Below are 15,657 nucleotides of genomic sequence, written 5' to 3' on the forward strand. Positions count from 1 at the left end.
CATACACCAGCCACCATCACTGCCGTCGTTATTTTGTTTCTGAACTTTTCATTTGCACATGTAGGTCTAGCTTTTTCCTCCATATTATTGAAATAAAACACCCATTTCACAACTCAGCCAAAGCTAGGGCCTTCGGTTCCAGCCTGTTGCCTCAAACGGCCTTTCCTATATCTTACTGTTCACTGTCTGACTCACTCCAGCGTGTTTCTGCCAGATAGCCTTGTTTTTATTCCTCTCCCTCCCTCCCTCCCCCACCTCCCTCCTCTGTCTCTCTGCCTCTTTCTCTCTCCCCATCCCTCCCTCTCTTCCCCTCCTTCCCTCCTCTGTCTCTCTGCCTCTTTCTCCCCTATCCCTCCCTCTCTTCCCCTTCCTCTCTGGACCCCTTCTTTCCCTGTTGCTCTTCTCTGTGTCTTCCCTGTGTCTGTGACTCCATTACTCAGAAATCCCAGGCAGAGCAGCTGGAGCTTCGAAAGAAACCCAGCGTCCTGTGCTGCTGCCCTTGCCTCCTCCAGCTGGTGAGCCCGACACACCCACTTTTAGGCAGCGCTGTGGCTGGAAATGGGTCTTTCTTCTGGGGTCTGCTGCTTCCCTCCCCCTGACTCAGAAGAATGAGTCAGGAGGGAAGAGCAGCTCAAGTTAGGGACAGGGTCCCTTGTGCTGTTGCCTTTTTCTGAATCACTTCTATCATGTTTGCCAAATCCCCTACGAAGTTCTGTTCCCTTGTTTGACACGAGCAGAGGCAGGAGAGATGAATTGCTAAATGGTCGGATCCAGCAGGGCTGGGAGGCTGTGTCAAGCAGGGCTTCCTTCCCCACCAGGCCCATCAGCCTGCATTTTAACTTGTGACTTGCGACAGGAAGCAAAATGCCAATTCCTCCTACCCCTTTCCCCCGGCAGAAACCCTGCTGATTCTTTTTAAAAAAGGGAGAGAGATCATGTGTAGAAAACCTTTTTTTTTTTTTTTTACAATTTATTTCCTGTTGTTAATCTTTAAAAGTGAGCTTCTGGCTAAGTGCAGGGTTTCAGTGGTGAAACTTTGACCATGTGAACACATAAATAAATATTACAGTCTTTGGCAAAACACATGACGTTTCATCAACCTATACGAGAAATTTGTTTAGAAAAACATAAATAACTTACAAAAAATATGGTACATTCAAAATATTCACATCATGATCATTCCCACACCGTCGTACGGTACGGTTGGCCCCACAGCACGGAAACAGAGACCCTGCACGCTGTTGACAGTCGCCACATTTAATGAAGTCTCCCAACGCTTCGTTGGTCTTGGGAATACAGCTCCACACAGAAAAGTAAAAAGTGCAGCAAAACAACGCAACAACGAACCTCAAAGGAAACAACAAAAATAATTGTATCAAAATGCAAGTGTACATTAAAGTTACGGATCGTTCCTATTTGGCATAGAAATGTGAAGACTAACAGAAAGGGGAGAACGACTTGCCCTGTCGGACAGACAGACTTCTCTTACCAAACCCTTTATGTGGAGTGGGATGAGCGACTATTTCCTGCAGAAAGTTCATGCAACTTAAAGCAAACAAACAAAAACGAACACAACAAAACTTGTGCATATTACACATGACTGGTTATTGGGTGTGCCTGGCAAGAATAAATGCCGATTCATTCTCGGCGTTTGAATTGAAAGAATTCCATATACAGCAGATAGATAACAGGATATTGGATTAAAATCACTGGCAACATTATATATTAAGGTTCCATTATAAACTCCTCATTATTCTTTATTTATTCTGTTACAGCTTATAGCATGCTTCATCATGACAACCTAACAGTATAAAGCCTCATATTTTCACGGGATTATATACTTGTGATATGTTTGTTTTTAGGAATTATGCTACATATGCGTTACTAGGCATATTTAAAATAAGTTATTGGTAAATGGTGCTGCATTCTATATTCATTTAATAAATATTAACAAAACATTTATAACTGGAACCTTAATGAAATGTATTATCAAATTAGGTAAAAGCAACTTTTCTGCAGTTACCAAAGCCTAGTTACGAGTTCGATGCCAAGCGCCCTTTTCCGGCTCCTCTGCGGCAGCAGAGCTGGGGAAGGAAGCTCAGGCAGGAGGCCCCGCCCCCGACGCCACAGCCCCACACGCGGCAGCTGAAGGCAGCACGCTTTGCTCGGCTAACCTTTTACTTAAATGAGGTTTTGCCAAATCCACATCTGGAACCGCGTCACACCCATTTTGCAAGGATATTTGTTCTTTGATGAAACTGCATGTCTACTGCACGTGAGGGCTTTTATTGTCAGACAAGAGGAGAGTGGGGAAGGGCTGTTCGTTTATTTCTGTAACTGTTTACACGTTCCAATTAGTTAATTGGCAGCTTATGTCCTCTTGTCTTCTAATCTCTCCTTAGGATAACATCACTTCAAATTTGAACTGAACCTTCTTTATAATTGATTTAACAGGATTCGTGTGTCATTGTGGAGCAGCTCTAATTCAAGAATAGTCACAACTTGAAGCACCAAAAGTAGTTCAGCCACATTTTCCATGCTTAATTTATCATAACGGCTTATGCACAATATTCCCTTCAACTCCATATACACATAAATACAATAAGTAATTACATTTTATATGTAAACGTCGTTCTTTTTAAACAAACAAGAAAAAGCAATGTAATGGCATGCCCAATTTTCACTCCACATAAAGTCTTATATGTCACCAAACTGGATTCCTCTAGTGGGTTAGATGTTCATTTCTGAGTTCCATTGATATGTATCCTCTGAAGGCACTTGGGTTTGGGGTTGCTGACGGGAGGTGAAGAACCATCAGAGTTAAGGTCAAGGGACAGGAGGTGCTGCTGGAGAGAGAAGCCGCAAGGACCACGATGAACTGAGGTGTCTAGGGACCACAGCATGCACAGGGCATTGCCGGAAATGCAGCAAATCTTGTTTAGACATCTACAAAAAAAAAAAAGAAAGAAAGAAACAGAATTAGGATAACTGGACCATCTGTAGTGTTTTATTTTACCTAGAACCTGAAATACAATTACTTTAATTAAAAATGAGATCTACAATATGGATGGATGGATGGATGGATACATGATGAGATGGGTGGGTGGATGGATGGATGGGTGGGTGGGTGGGTAAATGGAGGAGATGGAGGGATGGATCAGTGCATAGGTGGGTGGATGAGATGGATGGGTGGATGAGTGGATGGATGGATGAATAGATGGCTGGGTGGCTGAGATGGATGGATGGATGGATGGATGGATGAGTGGGTAGGTGAGTGGATGAGACGGATGGATTGATGGGTGGGTGGGTGGATGAGATGGATGGACAAGTGGGTGGGTGAATGAGATGGATAGATTAATGGATAAAATAGATAAGTGGGTGGAGGTGGACGAAATGAATGGGTGTATGGGTGGGTGGATGAATTAGATGGATATGTAGATGGATGGGTGGATGGATGGGTGGATGGATGGATGGATGGGTGGGTGGATGGATGAGATAGGTGGGTGGATGGATGGGTGGATGGATGGGTGGATGGATGGGTGGATGGATGGGTGGATGAGATGGATGGATGAGATGGGTGGGTGGGTGGGTGGATGGGTGGATGGATGGATGAGATGGGTGGGTGGATGGATGGGTGGATGGATGGATGGATGGATGGATGAGATGGGTGGATGGGTGAATGGATGGATGAGATAGGTGGGTGGATGGATGGGTGGATGGGTGGATGAGATAGGTAGGTGGATAGGTAGATGGATGGGTGGATGGATTGGCTGAATGGATGAGATGGTTGGCAGATGGATGGATGGATGAGATGGATGGGTGGGAGGAAATCAGATGCCTTAAAAGGCATCCTAACATAAGGAGAAGGAAATCTCCACAGAAGCAAGCAGAGAAATCAAGGTTCTTGTCTTATTCTCTTTACTTCATACTTGATTTTCTTTCTTTCTTTTTTCTTTTTTTTTTTTTTTTTTGGAGGATGTCTCACTCTGTTGCCCAAGCTGGAGTGCAGTGGCAGAATCTTGGCTCACTGCAACCTCTGCCTCCTGAGTTCAAGCGAGTCTCCTGCCTCAGACTCCCGAGATTACAGGCATGTGCCACCACACTCAGCTAATTTTTTTTTTATTTTTAGTAGAGATGGGGTTTTGCCCTGTTGGTCAGGCTGGGCTCGAACTACTGACCTCAGAGGATCCACCTGTCTTGGCCTCCCAAAGTGCAGGGGTTACAGGCGTGAGTCACTAACTGGCCCAATACGTGATTTTCATTGTGTGATTTTCAAGAAGCATCCTGAGCTTTATTTACTGCATCTGTGAAGGGAATGTTTTCATATCCACTTGAAGGTGTGGAATTAAGCAGATGGGATTCAAGTTCTCTTCCAGGTCTATAATATTTTGATTCCAATATACTTGTAGCGAGATAACTGTGGAGAAGCCCTTCCTTCTTCCCTTTCTGCCTGGCTGCCTGCCATTGCTAACACGAGGACCAATCTAAAATGGCTTCAGGAGCCTGGAAGGTGGAGAAAATCGGGGAAGATCTGGAATGTGGCACAATGAGGATGGGTGGGACTGTTGATAATTGGGAAGTGTCCAACCAGAGGCATCCAAATGCAATTAAAAACAAACAGAAACAATCCAGGCTGACCAAACGAAACGGCTGCTTGGAAGGTGCAGGGCGCCCTGCGTGTCACTGAGACCAGGTTTTTCCCCTGAGGTAAAGCCGAAAAGCACACTGTGTACCCCCTCCCTTTCTGGGTGTCGCACGCCCTCCCCACTGGTCTGAGGCGCTCACACTCACCTCTGCATTCGTACTTGAGGTCTGAGAAATAGACCATTTCTTGAGAGAAGACAAACAGACCCAGGCGCCCGCCCGCGTAGGTTTGGTCATAGACAGGTCCTGAGTCCGCCATGATCTGTTTTCCTTCATGCACTAAGACTCTAAAATTGGTTTTGAAAAAGAACAAGAGGAAAGAAAGAGAACACGAACTCTGTGAGGGCCTCACCAGTGGTGGAAGGTCGGCTCCAGACGCAGGCTGTAGATCTGGGGACCCAGCCCTCTGCCTGGGGCTTCAGCACCCCAGGAGGCATTGCTGGCTGTTCCCTTCAAGCTGCAGCCACCCCTGGTGCAGCACTGAACCAGGGCACGCCTTCCTGCAACCTCAACGTTGTCACAATCTGTGAGTTCATTTACAGTCACCTGGGCAAGGGCTTGAGAGGAGACTCAGACTTTGGTGGGGTGAGGAGGGAGCTCCGCCTTCCTGGGAAGCTGCACCGCACTCTCCCCACTCCACCTTGTGCTGAAATCCTGAGCTCACCGGCTTTCCTCCCCACTTTGGAAGCTGCGTGGGGGCAGGGCCTGATGCACCACGCCCTCGGTGGGAGGATGGAGCGCAAATGTGAATACACAGGACACCCCCCAGGGAAACGTCCGGCCAGGCCACCAGCCTGTACGTCACCCACACAGATCTGCCCACTGCTGCTCGGGACTCACACACTCCTGGCATCTGTGCAGAGTCAGCCTGATCTTGGTGCTTATTAACTTTGCAAAAAAAAAAAAAAAATCTTGATTTTAAATTGTCCACATTTTGTTTCAGTAAAAATCGATTACAAATGCCGTTAAGCCAGGAGAGAAGATTCTGTTAGGCTAATGGTGTCAAAACTTCATACAACCGTGTTTTACATTCAGCCATTTACATCGTCAGAAACGGATACAAATCCAGTCTCCAATAAAGCACCAGCTAACTCTGCAAAGACGCAGTTATTTTAATTGCAGGCGTTCTCCCCTGCCTAGGGTATTCATTAGGAGCAAATACGGTTATCATCCCAAAGTTATTTTAAAAACAAAGCAGAATGTTCTACTTTTCAACCCTGTTTTAAAAACAAGTAATATTTAGCACAGATGCAGCGCAGAAAAGAGGAGGCAGCTAATGCCGAAGAATCCAGAGAAAAACGGGAGGTTGGAATTCACTTGAGCAGATTTGTCTGTTAATGCTCCCACCAGCACCCGACAGGAAGCCGCGCGGAGAGCCGCCGCACCCCCGCCTCACCTCATGTAGCCGGTCTTGGGCCTGTGAGTCAGGTGCCACCTGTAGGCTGTGTAGTCCTTCCAGCCAATGTTCCTGGGGTCGTGCCACAGGGTCCGCACCTGAGGGAGGACACAGCACTCCTGAGTGTCACTGGCACCCAGGGTCTTACCACAGCTCCCTAACACCACGCAGGAAGCAAAACTGACTCCGCAAGTTCACTCTTAAGGCTCGTGGTGCTCCATCTCTCTCTCATGTGTTTATCTTAAAAACCTCTACTGTGGATCAAAGTCCAGGGACAGGGAATGTGACTCAGGGCTGAGACCCCCGGCACCTGACCCTCACATTCCCGGACTGGAGAGCAGAGGAACCTGACCCTCAGACTCCCGGATTTGAGAGCACAGGAGCCTGACCCTCAGATTCTGCATTTGAGATGACAGGCGCCTGACCCTCAGACTCCCAGATTTGAGATCACAGGCGCCTGACCCTCAGACTCCCGGATTTGAGAGCACAGGTGCCTGACCCTCAGATTCTGCATTTGAGATGACAGGCGCCTGACCCTCAGACTCCCAGATTTGAGATCACAGGCACCTAACCCTCAGACTCCCGGATTTGAGAGCACAGGCGCCTGACCCTCAGATTCCTGGATTTTAGATCACAGGCGCCTGACCCTCAGACTCCCAGATTTGAGACCACAGGCGCCTGACCCTCAGATTCCCGGATTTGAGATCACAGGCGCCTGACCCTCAGACTCCCGGATTTGAGACCACAGGCGCCTGACCCTCAGATTCCGCATTTGAGATGACAGGCGCCTGACCCTCAGATTCCCGGATTTGAGATCACAGGCGCCTGACCCTCAGACTCCCAGATTTGAGACCACAGGCGCCTGACCCTCAGATTCCCGGATTTGAGATCACAGGCACCTGACCCGCACATTTCTGGGTTCACGTCTGGATCTTTTCTTTCCTTGATACAGGACCTTGGGCAAAATACCTAAAGTTTTGGATATTCAGTTCTTCCTATCTCTAAGTTTTAAAACGTTTTCATATTATATCTTTGATCATTATGTTCTAGGCTCACTGCCTATCTCCAGAAGACGGTAAAATAGGTTTAATTTGTAGGAGGATTAGCAACGTGTTTAACTGCTAATTAGCAACTGCGCTTAGTTGTAACCCCAGGCTTGCTGTCTATAATGAAGTAAGATTATTAAAATGAGCCTGGAGTTGAAATTAATCGAAACAAAAGTGGGATCTCCGGCATGGGCTAGTCCCACTGAAACGCCCCACGGCGCAGCGGTACCGAGGACACGCATGGGCCGGGCTGGCCTTGCTCACCTGCCCCGCCGTGTTCCCCGTGTGCCACAACGCATTCCTCAGGTGCTCGCCGGTCCCCGTGGTGGAGTTCACCACCTTGAGGGACACGCCGGAGTAGCCGTAGGCCCGCGTGGGCTGGTCCTCCCAGTAGGTCTGCGTGACCTGCTTCCACATCACCACGTAGAAGCGGCTGCTCGACTGGTAACCAAAGACGAAGCCGGCATAGTCGTCGTCCCGGTCGGTGTTTACGTAGAAGGTGCCACTGAAGTCCACAGACCCGAACTCGTCAAAACCTGGGTGCAACACCGTAACGTTTCGTTAGAGACACCTCTCAGGTGGCCGGGCACAGTGGCTCACGCCTGTAACCCCAGCACTTTGGGAGGCCGAGGTGGGCGGATCACCTGAGGTCAAGAGTTCGAGACCAGGCTGACCAACATGGCGAAACCTCGTCTCTACTAGAAATACAAACATTGGCCGGGCATGGTGGTGGACGTCTGTAATCCCAGCTACCCAGGAGGCTGAGGCAGGGGAATCACTTGAATCCAGGAGCGGAGGTTGCAGTGAGCCAAGATTGTGCCACTGCACTCTAGCCTGGGCGACAGTGAGACTCCTTCTCAAAAAAAAAAAGGAAACACGTTTCAGGCAATCTCCAGCTTGACCATCTGACAGTGGATGCCCAGTGGGCAGGGTGGGCTCTCCTCTTCACCCCACCGGGCTCTTTCACCAGGAGATTAGTGTAATTGAAGAGACTTTTTTTAGATTCAACTTACAAGAGCTCTGAGAGGGGTATGAGGTCCCATTTCATAGACCAAGTCTATAAGATAAAATGGTTTACTGAAATTTCAGAGACTTCAGAGAGGCAGGTGCATGCGCCTGTCAAGATTATTTAGGCAGACAGTTTCACAGACCATGGAAGGATGGGGGCTTCGGAAAGACCACACCGCATCGTCCCACCTACAGGATCTGAAAGCGCAGTCTGCATCCTCTGCGGGCGCCTCCCCATCGCCTATCTCAGAGACTCACCTACGGCAATGCCAGGGTCCGAGTTGGCCGTCTGAACCAGCTCCTTGCCTTGATGGCGAATGACCCAGTTGGGATCAATCTGGGTGGTCCCTTTGGGATCCAAGGGCACCATCTGGAAGTTCCTGAAGTCCGTCTCACTGATGGCATTGTTTTCAGGACACACGTCATCGATATCTGGGACGTTGTCATTGTCAAAATCATCTTTACAAATATCGCCCCGGCCATCACCTGTTCACAAAGAACAAACAGAGAGAAAAAAAAAAGCAAAGTCGGTGGTTTGCATTAGCTTTTCTGTGTCTGAGAAAGGTGAGTGCATCGTCCTCTGAGCCTCCGAGACTGAGTGCTCTGCAGTGCTCTGTGGATTCGTGCCCTGCAAACTCCAGAACATTTGACTTCGCTGCTGCAAGGAGCCTCACAATGTTTTTGTGACAAATACGCAGCAAAGGCCAGCACAGCAGATTCACAGACAACCATTTCTCACCGTGTTCCAAACCCAGTGCTGAGGGGATAAACCGGAATGGCTGTCAAGTGATGTCGACCTGCATGCCCAGCTGTGTTTGTGAACAGTCTTCTGAATGTTTGTTATGACTTTTCTTAATCATCTTTGCCTCTTACAGTCTATTTGGCTTTAAAGTGGGACTCACACTAAAATGGCTTCTCCTGGGAAGACACAGACGTCATTGTCTAGGGGTCCTTGTGGTCAGGTTTTCAGTGGGGTTGTGACATGGTGGGGAGTGGGGGTGAGGTGGGCCTGGTGCAGACGGGGGGACCACGGATTTGCCACACGTGTCCAGTCTATGAGTCTACGGCGGTGATGATAACCTGACAGGCAGATTGAAATGTACTGAACTAGCTATCACATGGCCTATTGTTTTAGAAGGAGAAAAGGCAGTTGGATTGAATATCTCATCACATTCTTCCACTAGTTTTCGATTCAAAAGCGTACTCTACCTGCTGCGTGGCAGGACGAAGCTGGTATCAGGGCATTCTGAAATGCTAAAATGCTGTTCTGCCTGTCGGCTTCTCCCCGTCCCAGCCCCTCCTTGGGGGAACGCTGCCTGGGGAACAAGTCCCCGCCCGCCCAAGCGTGGAGTCCAGATGACGCTTCCTGTGCTGGCGCCATCCCTTCACGCTGCTCAGGGAAGGCCCGGGAGCTGCCCTTCTGATCCCGGCATCTCCCACGTGCTTCTGAGTCACGCTGGCTCAGACAGCCCTCGTGTCGTCATCTCCATCTGTCTAGGACGTGCCTTCCACAGGCAGCCTGCATCAGCCTGGCCCCATCCGAGGGCCACTTTCTCGCAGCCTCCCCGGAAGCCCCGGAGCACAGCTGTGCCCTTGTTTATTACTCGGGGATGCTGGCTTAAAGGACTGCAGCCCATCCAGCGCCTTCCCGGGCACCCGTGGCTACCGGCCACCTATCCGTGCTCCCCACTGAGCAAAGCAGCTCTTCCTTCTCCGCTTCATACTCCTGCCTTTGTTGTTTGCTTTGCCCTTAAAACAGTCCTCCCTGTCCCCTGCCTGGCCCACACACCAAATCCCCGACTCATCCTACGTTTTAACCAGCATTCTTTCTAGGAGATCATCACCATTCTGGAAGTAACACGGAGGCAGGGATTTCTCCTCCTCCGCCTGACGCACACATGTGCCTGAGGCAGCACACCTGCTGGAGGGCAGAGGAACTCGTACTGCATGGCCCCACGGGCGGCTTAATGTGCCCAAAGCGACCTCACTTTTTCCAGTGGGAGACTCAAGACCATCTCTACGCTTACATATCTCTGCCCCGGCCGGCTGCTCGGAAGCCGGTTTCCCGCACGCCCGGGAGTGGAGGCGGCACCCACCGTCCAGGTCCTCCTGGTCCGGGTTGAACACCAGCCGGCAGTTGTCCCTGTCATCGGGGACGCCGTCGTTGTCATCGTCGGGGTCGCAGGCATCGCCCTGGCCGTCGCTGTCGTGGTCGGCCTGGTTGGCGTTGGAGATGTAGGGGCAGTTGTCCTGGTTGTTCTGGTGGCCGTCCTCATCTATGTCCTCGTTGTTGTCACACTGGTCCCCGACGAGGTCATTGTCCATGTCGGTCTGGGGGAGAGGGCGTGAGGGGTTATGACCGGGGGCAGTTGTCATAGTGATCCCCCACAGTGTCACTGTGCACGTCCCTCTGATGAGGACCCCCAAACCCCCCGCTGCCCGCGGCGGCCCTCACCTGGTCGGGGTTGTGTACCAGGGGGCAGTTGTCACAGTGATCCCCCACACCGTCACCGTCCGTGTCCCTCTGGTCAGTGTTGTAGACATAAGGACAATTGTCTCGTTCATTGAAGACATCTGTTGGTGTTGAGCAGGAAAATAAAAAAACAAACAAACCAGAAGGAAGGACAGGTGAGCTTAGAAAAAGCACACGGCTTTTCCTATCACATTAAATTGCTTATGGCCACACTTTTATTTAATGATAATAAAAAGCCTAAGAATATAGTAAAATATAAACACTACTAGATTCTAGAAGAACATATGACATATTTTATTACAATTCAAATTCCCTTCATTTGAAATAGAAGCAACTTTTGAAGATTTCTGGGCAGTGTTGCAGGAGGAGGAGTTAAACGTACTGTCGCCGTGTAAATCTGAGCTTGCTCAGCTGCTTATTTCTCCCTAATATCCACTGGCGGAGTTCCTAGGAGCTTATCATCCGTGTGCATGAGCGGGAAAGTAACACTGGCAGAGACTGGCAGGGTTTTCAGATGTAATGTCTCAAGAAATCTGAAAGTGATGAATTGCACTGATACTGAAGTTATAAAAATATGAACCAGGCTGAAGTAAACAGCACCATCAGTAACAGCATCACAGATGACAAGGCAAAGCATGACATGTCAGCGGGTCCACGGGAAGAGCCATAACCGAGCTGAGACGCTTGCCTTGCTTTGCTCACGTGGGATCTAGGGAAGGGAAGTAAGGAGCCCTAAAAAATAAAAAAGGAAGGGACTGGGAGCTTGAGATCTGCGTCCAGCACATCACAGACGCCACCCAGATGAGAAGCAGAGGAGCCTCCTGGCCACGGTGAGCCCTTAGACGGCAGCTCACCACGTTTCCCAAGACCATGATGAGGGTGGAGGCAGAAATAGGTGGAAAAGGTTAGATGCAGGTTGGGGAGGCTCAGAAGGGGCGAGACTGGCACCGGGCTGGGAAGAGGAATCCGCGAGGCGTGGCATGTGGGGAGCTGGGGCTGAGCCCGAGCATGCACTTGAGCCTGCCCCAAGCTCCTGCTGCTCCAGGCACCCTGAGAGAAGGAACAGCCATGTGGTGACGGTGGCACTGAGCTGCAGGGCTCGTCCGGGTAAAGCATCCACCAGGAGCAGTGGCAGAGGTAACCACGATACACCCACGTTATTCTAACTGAGCCCTGCGGGAGGAGTTTCCAATACACAGTTAGAAATAAGGGCACAGAGGCGGATGTGCCAGGACCGGGACACAGGACAGACCCATGGCTCCTGGAAGCTCTGTTTGATGAAAACATGTCATGACTTCTTGGAACTTTTGGATGAAGAGTGACCATCGGAGACACCATGAAGAGGCACAAGACCCAGGACTGCAAGGCTGGGGGCAGAGAGAGGAGGGCGCCCAGTTCACAGCTTTCCACAGGGCGGGCCTGTGGCCGGGGACCCCCGACCCGTGGGAAAAGGCACGGCAAAATGAGCATGGGCCCCATGGGAATAACTGAATGAGCCATTTAATCTTACAGTGGTGTAAAGACGAAAGGAGCTTATCCAAAAAAGGCCTCCAGTGGTGCCCCTTTAAATGCATGCATCGGGCAGGTTGGCTCACACCTGTAATACCATCACTTTAGAGGCCGAGGCAGGTGGATCGAGACCAGCCTGACCAACATGGTGAAACCACATCTCTACTAAAAATACGAAATTAGGGCTGGGCGCAGTGGCTCCCGCCTGTAATTCCAGCACTTTGGGAGGCCGAGGCGGGTGGATCACGAGGTCAAGAAATCGAGACCATCCTGGTCAACATGGTGAAACCCCTTCTCTACTAAAAATACAAAAAATTAGCTGGGCATGATGGCGCATGTCTATAGTCCCAGCTGCTCTGGAGGCTGAGGCAGGAGAATTGCCTGAACCCAGGAGGCAGAGGTTGCAGTGAGCCGAGATCGCGCCATTGCACTCCAGCCTGGGTAACAAGAGCGAAACTCTGTCTCAAAAAAAAAAAAAAAAAATACAGAATTAGCTGGGCGTGGTGGCGCGCACTTGTAATCCCAGCTATGGAGGCCGAGGCAGGAGACTCACTTGAACCTGGGAAGTGGAGGTGACAGTGAACCAAGATGACACCATCGCACTCCAGCCTGGGCAACAGAGCAACACTCCATCTGTGGGAGGGAGCAGAAGCACTCACCGTCCCCATCGATGTCCACGGAGCAGGCGTCGCCCTCTCCATTGTTGTCCGTGTCGATCTGGGCGGGGTTGTGCACGTACGGGCAGTTGTCACAGCGGTCTCCAACCTCATCCTTGTCATAGTCAGCCTGGCGGGGGTTGAAGAGCAGCTGGCAGTTGTCCTGGGAAACCAAGAAAGGAAAGACTTTAGCAAGGATCATAGGAATGTGTGTCGGGCCCTTTAGCACTTACAAGTTCCATACTCAGAGTTCATCAGAATCAACATGGAAATCAAACAAACAAAGAAGCCGGTTAGGGCTGGGCCCGGTGGCTCACACCTGTAATCCCAGCACTTTGGGACAGGCAGATCACCTGAGATCAGGAGTTCAAGACCAGCCTGGCCGACATGGTGAAACCCTGTCTCTACTAAAACTACAAAAATTAGCCGGGCGTGGTGGTGCTTGCCTGTAATCCCAGTTACTCAGGAGACTGAGGCAGGAGAGTCACTTAAACCCAGAAGGTGGAGATTGCAGTGAGCCAAGATCGTGCCACTGCACTCCAGCCTGGGGGACAAGACTGAAACTCCGTCTAAAGAAAAAAAATGCCAGTTAGCCCTCGCCAAACACTTTTTCAATATCAAATCATTTTATCATTATTTATGCGTCTGTCTTTTGTTGAAAATTTGGAGACTGCTATGGCAAAAATAGTATACCAGACACGATGGTGAGGAGAGATATGTAAATATCAGATAAATGGATGGGTTAGTGAGCCAGCGCCTCCATCAAAGTCAGATGTGAGGAAGCAGTAAGTGAAATCCATCCATTCGTGCTACAGCTGTTTTGTGTACAAACACGTCAAACCATTTGTGTTTGCAGCAGCTTTCTTGGAAGAATAGTAATGTTTTAAATGTTGCCATAAAGGCAAGTCTATCACCCACGGTGGTGCCAGCCTTACCCATCACCGGCTCCTCGGCAGAAGGAGAGGTCTTCTATTTTTGTGCAGTGAAAGTAGATAAAATTATTCAAAACCTTCCCGGCAGCACACTCCAGGTAGCCCCATGCCCTGAGGAAATGTGCTTTCGAAGCGACTGACTTGATAGTGGCCGTTGGGAGCCGCTCATGCGCAAACACTTGCAAGACGGTTGACCGAGACCCTTCGGTATAAAGCGGCCTCTGCGGACCCCGCTGCTCGCGGACCCCGGGGCAGGTGCGCGGTACGAGCCGCTCCTACCTTCTCGTCGGTCACACCGTCATTGTCATCGTCGTCGTCACAGGCATCGCCAATCCCGTCCTTGTCAAAGTCTTCCTGCCCAGAATTAGGCAGATGGGGGCAGTTATCCTGCAATTGGAGAAGGAAGAATGCTTGCAAAAACATTTTGGAAAGTGTCTCTTTCAGGAACGCAGGTGAAACGAAGTAAGCACAGCGCTGAGAAGGAAGCGTGGCCCGTCCGCCCCGGGTCGGATTGCACCCTCCCGGGAGCTCAAGGAGGAGGCCGGAGGCGAGGCATTTCTTCTCAACTCCTGCCCTGGAAATTATGTCACCACCACTCGTGAGGGAGACAGAAGCAACTAGTGTTCGGAGCCCAGAATCCCAGTGAGGTTTTGCCAAATAGCTGCAGACACAGGAGTATGACAGGGTTTTGCTCCGAGAGAACGTGGGAGAAAAGAGGCTCTGGTGACCCTTTCCTTCCCAGACTTGCACTTAGAAATCAAAAGCCAAAGCTTATAAACGTCTCACCCGCAACCCCTACGAGCTCTCCAAGAAAAGAGTCTTTTGAAAGTGTATGTGATACGTTCAGAAACCAGGGCTGAGGCCTTGAAATTGTCTGCTAACTTAGGCCCACGGTGAGTGTGTAATGCGTGTAACTGGGAAAAAAACTCATTTCATTTCAGTCCAGTTACACCAGAATTTAAAGCTGAGCTGTGCGGACACTAACAACTGGAGGGAACTGGAGATCCAGGAAAAGAGCGTCTGTTTCAGCCTCGTGAACACGCGTACGAGAGCTGCAAGGGGCGTCTCCTCCCCGTGGCTCAAAGCGCATCACTCGTTCAGTCAGAAGGCAGCTCCTGGGGTCACGTCCCGGAGGCCAGAGTCTCAGCACTCACAGATTAACAAAGGAGAGCATGTTGCTCGTCGGGGAGGACCCAGGTCCCCAAGAGGGGCCCTTGGCAACGGGGAGGATTCAGCGCCTGTGTGTCGGGTGAACATGGGAACGGGCACAAAGGCCTTCTGTCATGTCTCACTTTTAAATCCTTTTGTTCTCATAAATTATATATTTACATATGTAACTTTGTAAATTATGTACCATTTCTGAAGTAATTAAATTTTCATCTAAAATTCCACCATAATGAAAAGAATAATCAGGATGTCTTCTGGCAGCGTGACCTTCTGAAGTGCGGAGCTGCGGGAAGGGTAGGCTGGGTGGCCACGGGGTGTGACATAGGTGGGGGTCAGTGCTTCATTGATTTTAAAGCGTATTCATATTTTGTTTTAGTCAGTATTTGCCATCTTTAATCAAGAGGGACTGAAAGAAAAATTAACACAAAATTCACGAGAATGACTAAATATTAAATACGTGAGTCTCTTTATACCTTCAAATGACATTTTGTGTCGGTTTGTGGTTACATGTCTGACTTCTTCAGGAATAAAACTGCACTGAAACATCTTGGAACGCCCTGTGCGGTGGACTGAGTGGCAGTCCCCACAGGGGATGTCCACGACCTGCTGTCTGGAGCCCGGGAATGTCGCCTGATACGGCCGAAGTGAATTTCATCTATATGGTAACAAGTGCAATCAGGTCAAGGACCTTGAAAGGAGCCTCATCCTGGACTATCTGGGTGGGGCCTAAATACAACCCCACGTGTTCTTATCAAAGACAGGCAGGGGAAGCTTCCGGAGAGAAAGGCACTGGAGAAAGCGGGATGAAGACGGAGCAGGGGTCCGG

The 15,657-nt window shown here is 50.0% G+C and overlaps 1 protein-coding gene across 2 annotated transcripts in view; it reads right to left on the minus strand.

Moving 5' to 3' along the window:
* Nucleotides 1-1,236: 1,236 nt before the first annotated feature.
* Nucleotides 1,237-15,657, minus strand: part of THBS2 (thrombospondin 2) — a 38,315-nt gene continuing 23,894 nt past the window's right edge. For both annotated transcript variants that reach the window (XM_064384086.1, XM_064384085.1), the window contains exons 14-22: nucleotides 13,944-14,051; nucleotides 12,736-12,895; nucleotides 10,550-10,668; nucleotides 10,191-10,425; nucleotides 8,353-8,580; nucleotides 7,351-7,622; nucleotides 6,041-6,138; nucleotides 4,792-4,931; nucleotides 1,237-2,946 (exon numbers count right to left, since the gene is read on the minus strand). In XM_064384086.1, coding sequence (XP_064240156.1) covers nucleotides 2,939-2,946; nucleotides 4,792-4,931; nucleotides 6,041-6,138; nucleotides 7,351-7,622; nucleotides 8,353-8,580; nucleotides 10,191-10,425; nucleotides 10,550-10,668; nucleotides 12,736-12,895; nucleotides 13,944-14,051 — 1,368 coding nt within the window. In that variant the 3' untranslated portion in view covers nucleotides 1,237-2,938. The remainder of the gene's footprint in view (nucleotides 2,947-4,791; nucleotides 4,932-6,040; nucleotides 6,139-7,350; nucleotides 7,623-8,352; nucleotides 8,581-10,190; nucleotides 10,426-10,549; nucleotides 10,669-12,735; nucleotides 12,896-13,943; nucleotides 14,052-15,657) is intronic.

Source organism: Aotus nancymaae, unplaced genomic scaffold, assembly GCF_030222135.1.
Source record: "Aotus nancymaae isolate 86718 unplaced genomic scaffold, 86718_ANA_hifiasm-v0.15.2.pri h1tg000034l, whole genome shotgun sequence".
In the NCBI taxonomy this organism is placed as follows: Eukaryota; Metazoa; Chordata; class Mammalia; order Primates; family Aotidae; genus Aotus; species Aotus nancymaae.